General features: G+C 44.0%; 1 protein-coding gene across 1 annotated transcript in view; it reads left to right on the forward strand.

Moving 5' to 3' along the window:
* The first annotated feature begins 8,309 nt into the window (after positions 1-8,309).
* Positions 8,310-17,522, forward strand: part of ITIH6 (inter-alpha-trypsin inhibitor heavy chain family member 6) — a 42,148-nt gene continuing 32,935 nt past the window's right edge. Inside the window, 7 exon segments of the mRNA XM_059049738.1 lie at positions 8,310-8,410; position 8,582; positions 9,665-9,819; positions 14,846-14,936; positions 14,938-14,957; positions 15,803-15,864; positions 15,867-16,049. Coding sequence (XP_058905721.1) covers positions 8,310-8,410; position 8,582; positions 9,665-9,819; positions 14,846-14,936; positions 14,938-14,957; positions 15,803-15,864; positions 15,867-16,049 — 613 coding nt within the window.

A 17,522-nucleotide genomic window follows, 5' to 3' on the forward strand; every position in this document is an offset into this window, starting at 1 on the left:
CATAGACATTTAGATTGTTTCCATTTTTTATTTACTTTTACAAACAGTGCAGACTCCATTTTGATACAAAACTTGTCAACTTTAAAAAGATACCCAGAATAACATTTCCACCAGCAATGTCTCTTGCACGTTTATGTGTTGCATATACTACAAATATTTTTCATGTTATTTAGGATATTTGCTATACAAAACGGTTTAATTATTATGTAGTGAAATGTATCAGGTTTTCCTTTACCATGACTAGATTCTGCTTCATGCTTAGAGATGCTTTCCACATTCCTATGCTATAATAATCACTGCTTTTATTCCAAGCAGTTTTATGGCTTTATTATTTACATTTAAATGTTTGATCACTCCAACTTTATTTTGTATAAGGATTAATTATTTTCCAAAAATATAGCCTCATCCCTACACCATGTGCAAATTAATCCATCTTTTCCCCCACTGATTTGAAATGCACCTTTACCACGTAATAAATTCACATAAGTATCAATAATTGGGTCTATTCAAGAGAACAAGATAAGGTGTATAAAAAATTGAAAGTAGGGGGCTTCCCTGGTGGCGCAGTGGTTGGGAGCCCACCTGCCGATGCGGGGGACGCGGGTTCGTGCCCCGGTCCGGGAGGATCCCACGTGCCGCGGAGCGGCTGGGCCTGTGAGCCACGGCCAATGAGCCTGTGCGTCCGGAGCCTGTGCTCCGCGGCGGGAGAGGCCACAGCAGTGAGAGGCCTGCGTACTGCAAAAAAAAAAAAAAAAATTGAAAGTCGACAACATTATCATTAATTACAGAGTATATGAATGCAGACCTGGACAACCTGAGTGCATCAATTAATGTTGTTAGAAACCATAATAAAAGTCAACACAGTGGTCATTTATAGAATTAATATTCAATTTGTTTCCTATATCAAAAGTAATTCAAATGGTTATGTCTTCTGCTTTATGAAGTCACCTTTTCCTCTATTAAGCAAATAAAATATGAATCCCTATGTTCTATGGACAATTCAACATACACATGCACACATACACACATACTTCACAGATATTCATGGTGGGCTTCTGTTCTCCTGACTTTTTCTCTAAATTGTTGCTCCTTCCAAGTTTGTGACATCAGCTCACCACTTTCTTGCCTCCTAGGTTCTCTCCCCCCATCTACAGGGCTTTATTTCACACTAGACACAGCCCTTCCTTTCTTCCAGTTCTAGTACCCCAAATTCCCATCCCTTTCAAATCATGGCAAGACTTGCATGCCAAGATAAAGACTTTGGTCTTGATCCTGAGAACACTGAGAGATTATTGAAGGGTTCTAGGCTTGGATGCAACATAGATTTGTGTTCTAGAAAGAACACCACTCTAGCTGCCTAACCCATTAGGAGTATGAATTAGATGTCTTCCTGGAAAAAGGGAGAGTAGTCATCCAGGTAAGCAATGACTGTGGTTAGGCCTAGAGTGGTAGCAGTGGAGGTCATGAGAAGTGATTGAATTCAGAAGATATTAAAGAAATAAAAAGCAAGACTTTATGAATAATTGTATGTAGGGAAAGGGGTGAGGAGGAGGGAAGTGTCAAAGGCAACTTTTGGGAATCTAATTTGAGAGATCAAATGTGTAGCTGGTAACCCCTTTCACTAAGATATGGAATACTAACGGCTCTTCCCTGGGCCTGGGAAGAATAAAAACCTTAGAAGAGACAGGGCCCTGGGAAGAGCCCTGGAGGCCAACAGCAACCTCAGCATAGGTGAAGGAAAAGGAGCCCAGGAGAGAGACAGATAAGTATTGACCAAGGAGACAAAGAGAAAAGCAGGAGAAAGTAATGCCACAAAACCAAAGGACGAAGTCCCGAAAAATGTCTAGGAATTGTAGCAGTCAGGTAGTGGTCTGGTCTCTGGTGACCTCAGAGGGGATAGTTTCACACTTGTGGCATAGGTTGATAACTGCTTACTCCAGTATACATTCTCCTCTCCTTCACTATTAATAGAAAATCTGATTTTTACCTGTACACATAGCCTCCTGGAATAAAGGCCATGAGGACAAGGGTCACACCCTAAGGATAGTGAAGGAGTAAACTGAGAAGAATCGGGATCTCTAACAATTTCATAGGCCCACCATACAAACTTTGGACTGCCTAACTCTGGATTTCTTTTAGGTGAGATAAATACATTTATGTCTGATTGAAGCCACTGTTTGGGAGTCTATGCCATGCAGCAGTTTTATGACTGCAGTGAGTTGAGATGTGAATTGCAGGTGAGGTATTCCTGACAATGAGCATAAACTACTCTTTTAAGAAATGTCTGACTGATTTTGAGACTCTCCCAAAATCTAGCCCTGACTAGTTTTCCAGGCTTTTTCTTGCTATTTTTCTGAGTACTGCATATATTCCAAACAAACACTTCACTATTACCAGATGTGCCCTGCCTTCTCTTAACTTAGGAGCCGTTGCTCATACGATTTCTTCCCTATGGAACGCCCTTTGTTATATCTACCCTCTGTTAAAACCTCCATCATTTTAAATTCCACAACATTTTAAGTCCTGGTTGTGGCCTTTGGGATCCTGGGGTAACTTTAAAAGAATATAGAGTCAGATCCTTAGGAGATATTGGACTCATGGGACTCAGGCAAAATCTCAGTCCATGTCCATCAGAGAGGCATTCCCAGAAACTTTCAAAGCCAAACTTCCCCAGTCCCCTCTCAATGCCAAACACCTTCATAGCATAATACCATAACCACGCATTTTATGATCTGGGGATCAGAGGACAGGATGAAACCTTAACAGGAGAGGAAAAATATAAATTCACTTACAACCTTCATCAGTTGACTAGAGAGATTTCCTCCCACCTTCTCTCTTTGTAAGCTCTTGGAATCTTTTGAACTTCAGCATCTGCCCATAAACTCTGACAAACCTAGGTCACTGGGTCCCAGACCAGTTTCCAGCATTCATAAATCAGCGGGCAAATACCTGAAATCATATAGATACTACATATTAACTAGGAACAAAGATGAAAAGCTGAGTTATCACCAAGCAGCTCTGTTCAGGAGATAAGGAAAGGCAGGCTAAAGACTGCTTACTGCAGAATGTCAGGGGATGAAACTGCCTAGTACCAGGGCATCCAAGATTTCAGACACCTAAAGCTTACATGAGAAGCCCAGAATATCCTCACCACCAGTCCTCTCCTAACACATTTCCCTTCCCCCAAACTATATAAAAATCAGTACCTCTGAATATTGGAAAATTCTGAAGGCTGGGAGTAAGTGGCAAAGGTTTCCTTCCAAGGCTACCTATCACTTCTTTAGTCATCTAAGTTGTACAGCACAGCCTAGCAACCAACTTAATATTGGACATCAGACTTTCCTGTTCTTCACATTTCCTAAGCATTTCCCATCACTGGGAAAAGCTTTCTAACCAACCCTTCTCCTGGACCCCACTCCCTATCGCTGTTGGGCTCTTTCTGTTCCCAATACACAGAGAAAGCAGCTCCCCTCCTTTCCATTTCCAGGCTCATGTGCCCTCTCCCTTGAGCTGCTGGTGAATTATCATTGTTTTCTTCCTTTTACGTACAGGGCAATTTAATTCATTTTGTATCACTCTAAGCCCTGAGAGCTATTCTTTCCACAGCCAAAATGACTATATTTTGTTAAACCAAAGGCAAATTTCCCACGGACGAGGAAACTGGCTACCCACTTTTGAACTAACACTCCTTCTCCCCTGCTCTTTGTACATTGAGTCCTTCATCAGCACATACCTGTGAGGCAGGTTCGGGCCTCACATGCAGACATTGAGCATCAACTATATATTATGCACCTCTACAGAGGTGGCTCTTTCTCTTGAGGGGCTTACATTTCTACTGTATGAGCATCAGCCTCATTATATGGTGGACAAATTGGGGGTGAGGGAGGTAACTTGCCCATGACAGAGCAACTAATGAATGGCAGAGAGAGGACTTGAACCCAGGCCAGTACGATGCCAAATACCAGAGCCTCCACTACTACGCTCAAGTCCTGCCAATGTTTTAAGTCCCATAATATCTTTTCCAACCCTCTTCACAAACTTATGCAAGGCACATTACAGTGTGATTTTCCTCCGTGGAGGCAAGTCTAATTGGATATCCACATACCCATTCTGATACTGTCATAAAGTGTTATAGGCTATATAACTACTTTGTTGTAAGATCAACATTAAGTTTTTAGGATCTTATTTTTATTAAAATAATGCATATACATGGCAACAAATCAAACAGTACAGAAGGAGCACATGATAAAAACCAATGGTCCCCTGCCTTGACTCTCCCCATCTCCATCCCACCCCCTCAAAGCAACCTTTTAACAGTTCTTGGGCTTCCCTGGTGGCGCAGTGGCTGGGAATCCGCCTGCCAGTGCAGGGGATGCAGGTTCGAGCCCTGGTCCGGGAGGATCCCACATGCCACGGAGTGGCTAGGCCCGTGCACCACAACTACTGAGCCTGCGTGCCGCATCTACTGAAGCCCGTGCACCTAGAGCCCGTGCTCCACTATGAGAGAAGTCACCGCAATGAGAAGCCCACACACTGTAAAGAAGAGTAGCCCCTGCTCTCTGCAACTGGAGAAGGCCCGCGCACAGCAACAAAGACCCAACGCAGCCAAAAATAAATAATAAAATAAAATAAATAAATTTATAAAAAACAAACAAACAAACAAAACAGTTCTTGCACTTAGTTCTGCTGGTGGCTCCCTTTACAACTCTCAATAACATGTATATACTTTGTCTCTTGGTTTATAAAATTTAGACAATATCCTGTTGACTCCCAAGTATGACAAAGAGGGCTTTGTTTCTGTACACTGCCTCACTTTTCCCTCCACTCCCCTGCAATGTTTAACGCTGATATTCCTTTTTTGTTCCTAGTTAACTTTGTAACTTGAAAAAATATGTATACTCAAACCTCTATTCCTTATTCCATCCATTTTTGACAGATAATTTTGACTACCCACTTTTTATGACAAGGATGTTAGAGCCACCACCCTCCCTCTGCCCATTCAATAACCCACATTGTCAGTTTGATCTTTCCTTCACATTGTCTAGGTTATTAACATTTACATTCTGTTCTGCAGCCACAACCAGCTCTTCCCTGCTTTGTCTTCATGTTGACTGTAAAACCTGAAAACCAGTCATGATTTACATTATCATGACTATGTAAATATTTTTCGAAACCCAGCCAAGTAGTGAGCCAGGAATACAGCTCCTTTTCTACAAGTCCTATGTCACAATCTTTTGGCCTCTCCAAAGAGAATGTTTCTACTATCAAGGTCAAAGGGAGTCCCTCTTATAGTCCATCAGCTTCTTATAATCATGTTATGTTTTATTTTGCTTTGTAGTTAGACCATGATTTTCTCGAACAGGTACACACACACACACACACACACACACACACACACACACACGGATTCTCTAATAGCCTTTCTTTATTCCTTGAATTATTTGCCTTTATTGTATTCATTCTTTCAACAAACATTTATTGAGTATCTACAATGTGCCAGGAACTGTTCTAGAAGCTGAGGATACAGCAGTGAAACAGATCCTTGTCCCCATGGAGGTGATATTCTAGTGAGGAAGAAAGAAAATGATCAGATAAATAAGTAAAATATATAATAAGTTTAAGTGTTATCAGTGCTATAGAGAAAAATAAATCAGGATAAAAAGGATAGGGAATGCCAGTGAGAGTGGGAGGTTATTGAAGTTTTAAAGAGGTTGGTCAGAGAAAGACTCACTGGAAAGGTAGCATGTGAACAAAGACTTGCATGAAGTGAGAGAGCTAGCCAAGTGGATACCTGGGGAAAGAACATTCCAAATAGAAAGAACAGTCAGTGCAAAGGCCCTAGAGCAGGACTGTGCCTGGCATTGTTTGTCTCGTGCCTGTCATTTTTGAAGAACATAAAAGTCAGTGTTGGGCTTCCCTGGTGGCGCAGTGGTTGAGAGTCCACCTGCTGATGCAGGGGATATGGGTTCCTGCCCCAGTCTGGGAAGATCCCACATGCTGCGGAGCGGCTGGGCCTGTGAGCCATAGCTGCTGAGCCTGCGCGTCCGGAGCCTGTGCTCCGCAACGGGAGAGGCCACAACAGTGAGAGGCCCGCGTACCACAAAAAAAAAAAAAAAAAAAAAAAAAAAAAAAGTCAGTGTTGCTAGACTAGTGGAGTAAGGCAAGGAGGGAAGTAATAGAAAATGAGGTCAGATAGGTAATGAGGGCCTGATCTTATAGGGCCCTGTAAGCCAAGCCACAGTGGGATCCACAGTAGGGTTTTGAGCAGAGGTGGGAGTGTATCTGACTTGGGTTTTAAAAGGATCCCTCTGGCTGTTGTGAAAATAAACTGGTGGAGGGTGGGGAATGACAAAGTAGGAAGCTGAAGACCAGTGAGGAGGCTGTTGTAGTAATTGCTTGGGTTGGATCCACTGTTACCTGGGTTCACTGTTCTGGGCACCTGTTCTGGAAATCCTTCTTCAGCTTTGGAAAATTAACTTCTAATAAGTTTTTGACAAATTGTCCTTTATTTTTTATGTTCTCTCTGACTAGGACTCCTGTTATTCAGATGTTGAACCTGCTGGATTAATCTTCATCTCTGAAATTTTCTCTCCTACTTTGTGTTTCTTTGTTTTTTGGCCCTGCATACTGGGAAATTTCCTCAATTTTAATTCCCAGTCCTTCTGTTGATTTTCTTTTCATTTCAGCAACTTATTTTCCATCCCTAAGGAGTCTTTCTTTTCTCTGATTGTTCCTGTTCTGTGGCATTTACTTCTTGTTTTATTCATGTTTTACCTTCTTGAAATTTGCTGAGGATATTATCATTTCTTTTCTGAAATTCTCTTTCCTTTCCAAAATTGCCAAATTTCTCTGGGATCAGTTGTTCTATTTCTTATTTTAGTCTTTTGCTTTCATGCTGCAGATTCTCTTAATTTGCCTGAAGACTCTTAGTTATCCATCCCAGGTAAGGGAAAAGGACTGGTAGCTGATGTGGGTTCCTCTGTTGTTGTATAAGCAGAGCTGTTTTTCTAGCTAGGACTCTCTCCCATGAGGAAATTCTGACAGGAAACCTCGTGTGGGCTTGGGGGAGGTGGCAACTGACAGGCCATGGGTCACCAAATACAAGAATGAGGAGGCTTTGTTATTTGGTACCAAATGCCATAGGACGTTCCCTATGCAGTTTGTAAAATGTCATTAGAGATTTTGCCTGAAGGTAAGTGCTGGGTCTGCATGTGCTCTATGTGGGTAGAAAGGGCAGAGGGATAGGGGTTCTGACTGATGCTGATGTTCCATGTGCACACCTTCAAGCAATTTTCTTTCTCAGCTCCAGTTCTCACTCTTGCCCTCCACAGTTCCTGTAGACACAGTCCAGAGCATCTCTGGGTTCCCACAGACAAACTGACGCCCATCAACTGAGCATCTCCCCTCCCCTCCCCCACCTAGGTCTCCAGAGGGACAGGGAGCTTCCCATACTTTTGAGATCAATCAAGCCTCATCCAGCTCTAGTCCTAGCAGCTAATGTTTACTGAATGCTTACCATGTACCAAGCATTCTGAAAGTACAACCTTTTAAAATCTTCATAACAACTTTATGAAATAGGCGCTATTATTATTCTCTTTTTATAGGTAAGGAAACTGAGGCTGCAGAGCGATTAATTAAATTTCACAATATTACACTGTCAGTAAGTGGCAGAACTGAGACAAACCCAGTTGGTCTGAGTTCAGTAGTTCTATTTTGAACCACTATCTTATTTTCTCAGTCCTAGCCTAGCCTGTCTTGGCCTCTGAATATTCTGGAGATTGTAAGGCTCATATCTTTAGGAGTCAATTTTTATGGGACCCTAAGTAAATCCTTCCTGTCTCAAGGCTAAAAACCATGCCAGAAAGGACCAGGATTGGGGCCTTGCTCCACCAACCCCTCTCTCATATCAGCTACCTTTTTAAGATGATCAGTGCTAAGTGACCTTTCTCTGGCCTCAGTTACTGAACTCCTGTGGATGTTTATAGGAAAGGAAAACCCCACCCTGGGCCAACACAGCAAACAGACAGACCCAGAACTCTAGTATGTTTAGTTTCCATTCATCTTACAGCTGGATGATGGGGAAAAGGGAGGCATGGAACTGGCCCCTCTCCAGGCAAGATGCCAACCCCAGCTCTTGGACAATCCTGGCTTGTGTGGATTCAATGCCACATTCAGAGTCTTCCCCACCCTTCAGGATAGTCGCTCCCTCTCAAGAGAAGGGATACCTGAAGGCTTAAAAGAGCACGAGTTTGGAGATTGGGCTCAGACCTTCTGGATGTGAACAACAGCCCCGGGCCAGAGGTCGCATCATGTCTAAGTGGAGATACCTCATCAGTATCAGCTTTTTGCTGACCATTCTCCTGGAACTGACATGCCAGGGACCTTCTGGGCCCTCCTCATCAAGCACAAAGTTTAGATCTGGGATGAGGGAACAGAGCTCCAGGATTTACAAGGAAATTAGCTCCTTGGGGGCAACAGCGGAAGGTTATTTGGTCTGCTTTCTCAGTCCTAGGAAACTAGGGCCAGAGGAAGGAGTTTCTATTTTCTGAGTATATGTCAGGTACTCCACCAGGGATTTTAGAGTTATTATTTCATTTAGTCCTTACAGCATCCCAGTAAGCTAAGCTCTACTATTATAGCTAAGTAGATAGCTAAGCTACCTACTATTATAGAAGAGGAAACTGAGACTCATAGATTGACAAGTTAAGAGGTGGCAGAACCAGAATTTGATTCTAGGTCCATCTGATCCCAAATGCCTTCATTTCCCTCTGCCCCACACTGAGAATGAACTAGACGTGTGGGTAGATGAAGGGATCATGGCTTCAGGAAAGGTCAGGAAGAAGATCGATATGTTACTTGCTGTGCGACCTCAGGCTGTAGGCCCAGTTAACACATCCGTAAAATATGAACAATAATATTATGTAGCCCATAGAGATGATGTGAGGATTAAATAAGATCGTGGATGCCAAATGCTTATCATGCTTTCAGTGTCTGATTGTACTTATCAGGTGCAATTCTTTTTTTTTTCCTCTTTCGGCCCCGCCGTGCGACATGCGGGATCTTAGTTCCCCAACCACATCAAACCTGTGCCCTCTGCAGTGGAAGTGCAGAGTCTTAATCACTGGACCTCCAGGGAAGTCCCCAGGTGCAATCCTTTACACTTGAGTTCCTAAAAAGGGAATAGATATAGATATAGTTATAGACACATATATCACGGTGTTGCACAGAGTAGAGCTCAACGAATGACAGCCACTCTGTTATATTCTAAAGCCTTGCTACTCAAAGTAAAATTCATAGACCAGCAGCATCAACATCAACTGGGAGTTTGTTACAAAGTCAGAATCTCAATCCCCACCCCAGACTTGCTAAATCAGAATCTGCATTTTAACAAGATGTCCAGGAAATTCATGTGCACATTAAAGTTGGAGAAGCACTTGTCCAAAGGTCCCTTGATTTGTGATCCTCTGTGAGCCTTTGGGTTTGAGACTTGGTAAAGCTCACTGAAATATTAGGCAGATCCACAAAATGAGTGACAGAGGCTGTTTTCCCTCTCTGGGCCTCAGTTTCTCCATTTGTACCTTGAGGACTGTCCAGGAGTCCTGGGTACTAGTGCATGTAGGCCAAGGATAGAGTCTACCTAACCCACCTCCCTGTCTTCCCTCAGCTGTTGATGAAAAGCTATTCCATGCATTCTACTGTGGTTTCCCGCTACGCTCACACCTTGGTCACCTCTGTCCTGTTCAGTCTGCATGCCAAGGCTCATGAAGTCATCTTTGACCTAGATCTGCCTCGCCTCACCTTTATCTCCAATTTCACCATGTAAGTCTGCTTCCAAACTCATGGTTTTATTCATTCTTTTGTTCATTCTTTCAGCAGAGCATAGTGATAAAGAGCATGCACTCTTGAGTTTGAATCCTGGTTCTGCCAGCTATGGGACTCAGGACAAATCATGTCACTTATCAGAGTCTCATTTTACACATCTGTAAAATGGGGATAAAATTAGAACCCACAAGGCTTCCTGGTGGTGTAGTGGTTAATAATCCACCTGCCAATGCAGGGGATATGGGTTCAAGCCCTGGTCCAGGAAGATCCCACATACCATGGAGCAGCTAAGTCCGTGTGCCACAACTGCTGAGCCTGCGCTCTGGAGCCCGCGAGCCACAACTGCTGAAGCCCGCATGCTGCAACTACAGAAGCCCTCATGCTGCAACTACAGAAGCCCGCATGCTGCAACTATGGAAGCCCGTGCACCTGGAGCCCATGCTCTGCAACAAGGGACACCACCACAATGAGGACCCCACGCACTGCAACAAAGAGTAGCCCCACTCGCCACAACTAGAGTAAGCCCTCACCCAGCAACAAAGACCCAAAGCAACCAAAAATAAATAAATACATTAAATAAATTTTAAAAAGATTAGAACCCACCTGAGAGGATTAAATGAGCTAATATATGTGAAAATATATGCTAAAATTAGTGGTGGGCAGATAATATCTGCTTGATTATTTTTTTAACAAACATTTCCTGATGCTGACTGTGTGACTTACACTGGGCTGGGTATTACGGAAAAAGGAAGATGAATTGCACATGGCCCTGCTCCCAAAGAGTTCACAGTCTAATGGGGGAAATAAAAATGAAAGTAGATAATTTTAATAAAGTATGCTGGGAAGAAAGAGAAGTGTGAATGCGGGATGGTGGGAATGGCGAGGCCTACCAGGAGACAGTGGTCAGTTCCCCAGCCCCACGCAGAGAAAGCCTCACAAAGATGACACCTAAACTGAGGTTCAAAATATGAGGTGTTCATTGGGCAAGCAGGCTGAAGGCAGGGCTGGAGAATCCAGACAAAAGGAGCACAGGAGTAAATGTTTCCTCATTAGGGGAACTGGAAGGACTTCACTGTCACCAGAGTGTAGGGCACAAGCAGAGGTAGAGAGTGGTCAAAATTGAGACTGGAGAGGTAAGGAAAGACTAGGTGGTAGAGGGCTGCCAATGCCAGACCAAGCACCTGGTCCTTACTTGATGGTCTTCAAACCGGTTATCTTCTGTGTTTGCACGCCCATCAGGAAAAAATTGATCATGTACTTCCCAAATATATATTATTTATTAATTTATAAAGTATATAAATATACTACTGAGCAAATATATTAGGTAAATTATGAAGCATATGCAAAAATATACGTAGACAATGTAGGAGAAAACCCTATAAGTAGAGTGTTAACATTGCTTTCCCACTCCCTCAGTGTGTGTTGGAGTGTACACGCTCCAGCACCCCCGAAGTGTGTGCATCCCACTTTAGAAATTACTGTGGCCTATAATGAGGAGACATGGCAAGGTTTTAAGCAAGGAGTGACAATAGTGAGGTGGGGTAGACTGGAGGGGCCAGCTGGGAAGCAGGGAGCTCAGTAAGGAGCCTGGGGCAATATCCGCATAAGGGCTGCTGAGGGCTGGAACAGTGCAGTGGGGGTGGGATTTGAGAGACCATAAGGAGGGAGAAACAACCTGGTGCATACATGTGGGGGAGTTATGTAAAGATAGAAGGTGCCCACCTGATTTCAGCTTGTCTGGCCTGGTAGATGAGAGTGCCTTCTTTGAGATGGTAAATGTGAGAGGAGGAGCAGATAAGGAGAAGCTTGGTGGGGCCTCATTGGCTCATATACCTTAGTGTGAATTAGAATGAATGAGGCCAGCACGTGCAGAGTTTCGGCCTTTGCTCAGACCCCCTCACCAGAGGTGGGCTTTGTGCTATAAACAATCTGTAAGCCTCTGTTAACAGCAGCCCTAGAGCCTGAGCTTTGTCATCAGGAACCTCCTGGCCTTGATGGACAGATGGCACTCCCCCGAAGAGATGAAAGATTGGAGGAGGTAGGCAGTGTGCCCCTGGCAAGGGATTTCATAGGAGAGGTGGTGAGGTAGTCAAAGAAATTTTCCTGGAAACAGGATTTCCATATGGGTAAGACTGGAAGGGACCAGGATCACTGTGTGTGGGTGACCCAGGAAGATCAAAGGCAAAAAAGACAGCATGGGTTTGGAGTATGGGGGCTCACCAGAGAGGTTGCTGGTCAAATGATACAAGAGCTAAGCAGCCAGACAGAATGTGGATTTTTGCTCTAATAGAAAAAACTCCAAAATAATTTTTTTAATTAAGCAAAGCAGGCTGGAGGAAATGTTTTGGGCAGACTCAATGGAAAGTATGCTTGCTGGAGGCAGCACACACACAGAGGCCCCAGTGTGCTGCTGCCAGACCTGCCCCACCCTACTCCCCCACAACACCCAGGAGACCTTGGGGCAATGCCAGCTCAGCCCACCCCCACATGAGCCCAGCCACAGCAATAGTCTGTTTCAGCTGCCTAGAAACACTTCCCACCTGAGTGGTCTTTTCTGCAGGTTGCATATCCTCCTCAAGTGTTCCTAGAAACTGCTGCTTTGGTCAAATAACTTCATTCTACCCCAACCACCCCCAGTACCTGTGCCTTCCATTTGCAAAATAGAGACTGTTGCTCCTGCCACTTACAGAGTTGCAGTAATATTCTCTAGGACATGGAACTATCTATCATTCCTCAAAGACCAGCTCTGACCCGTCCCCCACTTCAAGATTTATCTTGGAATCCCATTCTCCAAATCTGGTCTTCACTGTCATATGAGCTCATTGAGTCTAGTGTTCAAAGCCCTTTATTCTCTAGGCCTACACAACCACTCCAAACTTCTCACCATAACTCCTTTCCCTACCTCTCTGTTCCAGCCAAATCTAACCACTTGCTGTTCTCTGAAACATGGTCCCTGTGTTTTCCTGCTGTCTGTATGGAATGCCCATTCCACAAATAATTGTTGAGTGCCTACTATGTGCCAGGCAGCATTCCAGGTACTGGGGATACAGCAGCAATTAATAGAGACAAAATTCGTGCCCTCGAGGAGCTTACAGTCCAATGGAGAAGGCAGATAAGGGAAAAATAAACAAGGAAGTATATGTCAGTTTATGGATAAGTGCTACAAAGGAATAGAAAGTAGAGCAAGGGAGATAAACAGTGAGTGGGAAAGTGCAGTTTAGGAGTGATCAAGGATGTCTCTCTGAGGAAATGACATTTGAACAAAGACCTGAAAGAAGAGAGAGTATAAGATTTGCCAATATCTGAAGGAAGAGTTTTCCAAACAAAGGGAACAGCAATTGTAAAGGCTCTTAAACAGGAGTGTGCTGAAAAAACTCAAGAAACAGCAAGGAGGACTTGGTGGCTGGAGAATAATGAATAAGGTGAAGAGAAGGAGGAGATGGGGTTAAAGAGGTGACAGGGAGCCAGAGAGTATAGGACCATGGAGGCCCTGGTGAGGACTTTGGCCTTTACTCTGATTTGAGACAAGAGCCACAGAGACTTTTGAGCAAAGAAGGGACATGGTCTGACTTAGGATTTAACAGGATCTAGGATCTGTCTGACTGCTGTGAAGAGAACAGATAATAAGGAGGCACGGCTTTAAAGAGGGAGGCCAGTTAGTAGGTTGTTGCATTTATCCAAGCAAGAAATGTTGGTAGTTTGGATTAGGGTAGTAATTGTGGGTGTGGGGAAAAGTAGTCAGATTGTGGACATATCTAAAGATAGGGTCAATTCCCTGATGGATTAGAAGTGGCGTATGAGAGGAAGAAGGGAGTCAAGCATGACTCTAAGATTTCCAGCTGAACAACTATTTCCTGAGATAAGGAAAACCAAGGGAGGAGCAGATTTGGGAGGTGGGGGAGATACAAGGAACTCAGTTTGGGATATGTTAAGCTTTAGGTGTCTACTGGAAATGCTGGTGAAATGTCAAGTAAGCAATATATAGGTCTGGCGTTCAGGAGACAGGTCCACACTAGAGATACAGATTTGGGAGTCATCTGTGTGCAAATGATATTTAAACCCATGGGACTAGACAACCTCACCTAGAGAGTGACTGTAGAAAGAACAGAGGAGAGGAAGGGGAGGTCTAGAACAGAGCCTAGGAGTGTTCCAAAGATTTAGAATCAAGAAGAGAAGGAGCCAACAAAGGAGACTGAGGAAGCATGGCCAGTGATGATCATCTGTCCAAATCTTCCCTAATTTGAATTCCCCCACCACAAAGGCCACCTCCTCTAGGACCTTTTCTGGAAGACTTGGGCAAAAGTGCTTCCTCCCTTCTTTGAACTCCTTTATACTTTATTACCTTCCTTAGAGCAATAGGAAAAACTGGGGTAAAACAAGTTTGAATTAGTATCTCATTGGTCTCTGAGCCCGCTAAGGTCAAGGCCCCTTCCCTAGTCAATCTCAGATGCCTTTGCAGCAATTTGCATTCCGCTTTCACAATTTTTACTGCCTGTGCCACCCACCATATTTACTGAATATAGTTTCTGTAAATAGACACACTTAAGATTACCTAAGTTAGGCTTATCCTAAGTAACAATATCTATGAGCTCATGTGTTCAACATGCTACTTATATTTTAATACTCATTACAGTAAATATATAACAACTGTAATAAAAATGTTCAGTTGTGTCCCACCTAAAATTATTTTATGTGCCACAACATGGAATTCATTCAACACTTTGGAAAACATAAAGTCCTAACACCAAGTCAACCATATACCAACTGTGTGGTCTCTGTTTCCCAACCTGACAAATGGAGATAAAGATAACTGCTTCACCTGGTTTTATCTCCCTGGACTCTCCTCTCTTCTCTTCTTCCTTCTATCACTCTGGCTTCACAGTTCTATTTTGCTCTTTTTCTCTCCCCATTCCTCATCCTCTTCCTCCATCTTCTTTGTATGTCTCTTTCCGTCTATGTCACTGACCATCTCTTTTTTCCTTTCTCTGTTTCTGTCTGTCCTTCCTCTTTCCTGCTCCATCAGGACCATCAACAATAAAGTCTACATTGCATAAGTCAAAGAGAAGCACCAGACAAAGAAAATCTATGAGGAAGCCCATCAGCAAGGAAAAAATAGCTGCTCATGTAGGCATCAGGTAAGGCTCCAACCAGTCTGAAACATGACAAGTTCATCTTTGATGTGTGATCAGGGGTTTACACATGTTCTCACTTGGCCTCAATCTCTACCTCTGTAAAGTGGGGATAATGATCTCTACTTCATAAGATTACATAAAGATGAGGTGAGTTAATGAATAGCAAAACCTATAAGAGATTAGGTGTTCAATAAATGGGAGTTTACTTCACTACTTCCACTTTCCTCCTGCCAGCAGGATGTGGCTTATTTAAGAACTGGCATCTTCCGGTAAGGTTATGTTCAAGTGAGATTTCTCTAAATCAAATCCTGTTTCCTAACTGAGTTCCATTCTGCTGGCAGAAGTGTATTGTCTTCCTTCAGTGTTTCCTCCCAGCCTCCAAAAGAGTTTCATCAAGCACGGAAACTTTAGGTTTGGCTACTGCATACTGATGAATTAATGCCATATAAACAAGCTTAGTCTAAAGCATGGGGGAGGGGTGGGCGTGAGGGGTTATTTGAAGGGAAAGAGGCATTGTGTGTAAATTGGAACCTCTTTTTATAAAACAAATCATTAGTCCCTTATTGTTTTATTGTAGATTCAGATTTTCACTAACATTGTTTCCTTATAGGTAAGTTGCCTGTGATAGAATGTCTTAGGCAGAATATTTAAGAGGATGAATGAGGGACAGAGACAGTTTAACAAGTGGGTGAGTGAATAACTAACTGTGGTCGAGGGACTGAGTTGAAACAGAAGTCTGGCCAGGTCTGCTGGGGCCAGAGAGTGGGTAGCCAGAACTAGGTCATCTAACAGCTCCCCTCCTCCTCACGATATCCCATCTCTTTCATCCTCCTCCCTTTCAAGACCAGGGACTGAGAATCAGAGAAGTTTCACATCTTCACCAGGCTGGCAACAGCCACAAAGGTGACATTTTTCTCACCTACGAGGAGCTGCTGCAGTGGCACCAGGGCAAGTACCAGCTGGTGGTGAGTCTGAGACCCCAACAATTGGTGACAAGGCTGAGTGTAGAGGTCACAGTGTCAGAAAAGACAGGCAATGGCTATCTTCACGTGCCACCTCTGAGGACCAGCCGTCTGCACACCAACACCCACACAAGTATGTGAGCGGCACTACAGGCCACCCATAAGACTGGCCTTCCCTAGATGGGAAGCTGCCTCTTTTCCCTCTGCTTCCCTCTAATAACACTCCTGCCCTAGGTTCCTTTCCCATTCAAACAAGGAGAAGAGGACATGTCTGAAGTTGAAAATATTTCAGTTACAAACTTGGTCTCATCCTTGCAAGCTGTGTGAAACCAGCAAGTCCCACATTTCCCACAGTGGTGATTTCCCTCCTGAAACTGTAAAAAGTGGAGAAGGGGTCGCTGGGTCAGCTCCATGAAACCATATGTTGACAGTGCTAAGGGATGCAGAGGCCACACTTGCTTTCCTCTGGAATCACCACCGAGAATGGAAGGGCAATGGGAGGACAGTGTGAAGTGCAGGCTGCCCCAGAGGACATCATCTCAGACTCTGTAGGGCAGAGAGACATCCTGGCCGCCAGCCTTGCTTCAAACTTCATCTCAAGGTGTTTGTTTTTTCATCTCAAGGTGTTTGAAGGCCACACTGGCTACAGCAGAATTGCTATGTGAGCTGTCAGAATACAGATTCCTGGACCCCACCCTCCTGGAGTCTGCTTCAGTAGGTTGGGGAGGGCCCCAGGAACCTAGATGCCTCTGCTGAGGGACAAGTGGACAGGCACAGAGAAATCACCCATGTCATGTGGCCACTCTCACTAAACTGTTTAGCTTCAGTTGTCCTACCTACTTGGACCCTGCTGACCCAGAGAGACAGTATGGAATACAGAACAGGAGAGAGACAGACACAGACCTGGGTCCAAACCCCAGCTTTGCCAGCTGGGGCAGCAGGCAAATCACTCACTGGCTCTGCTTCACTTTTCCCGTCTGTATGATGAGGACATGCAATCGATGGCCCAGGACCACTGTGAGAATTTGAGAAAATTCCTCTCTGCAAATCACTGGTATAGAGTAATGAAGACCTGATGATACTTGTAATCATTAGCATTACCGAGCACTTACTATGATCCAAGGATGGTTCCAAATGCTTTACATAAATGATCTCATTGAATTCGCACAAACACTGTCTATGAAAGAGGAGTTATTATCCATCCCGTGCTACAGATGAGGAGCCTGAGGCTTAGAGAGTATGAGTAACTTGTCCAGGGGCCCACAGGCAGCATCTGAGTCCTTGGAGCCTGCACGCTTAAACCCTAAGCTATAAATGGCAGCTCCCTCCCCCTTTCTCGTTAAAAGTTAAAGCGGAGGGGAGAGCCAATCCTGTGGGGATAAAACAGAACAAAGACCTCTGAAAGGAAGGAAGCCAAGAGAATGTATGTAAGCAGATGCCTCAGGGAGTATGGGGGCTCAGTTTGCCCCTAAGCTTCCTGACAGCTGTAGCAGGAAAGGGAGGCGGGGAGTAGAATTCCCTAGTTTCCATTTTCTGGAAAAAAGGAGGCACAGAGGCATGTCTAAATGCACATTTGTCTTGGGCTGAAATTCCAGAGGAGTTGATC

This window comes from Kogia breviceps, chromosome X (assembly GCF_026419965.1).
Source record: "Kogia breviceps isolate mKogBre1 chromosome X, mKogBre1 haplotype 1, whole genome shotgun sequence".
In the NCBI taxonomy this organism is placed as follows: Eukaryota; Metazoa; Chordata; class Mammalia; order Artiodactyla; family Physeteridae; genus Kogia; species Kogia breviceps.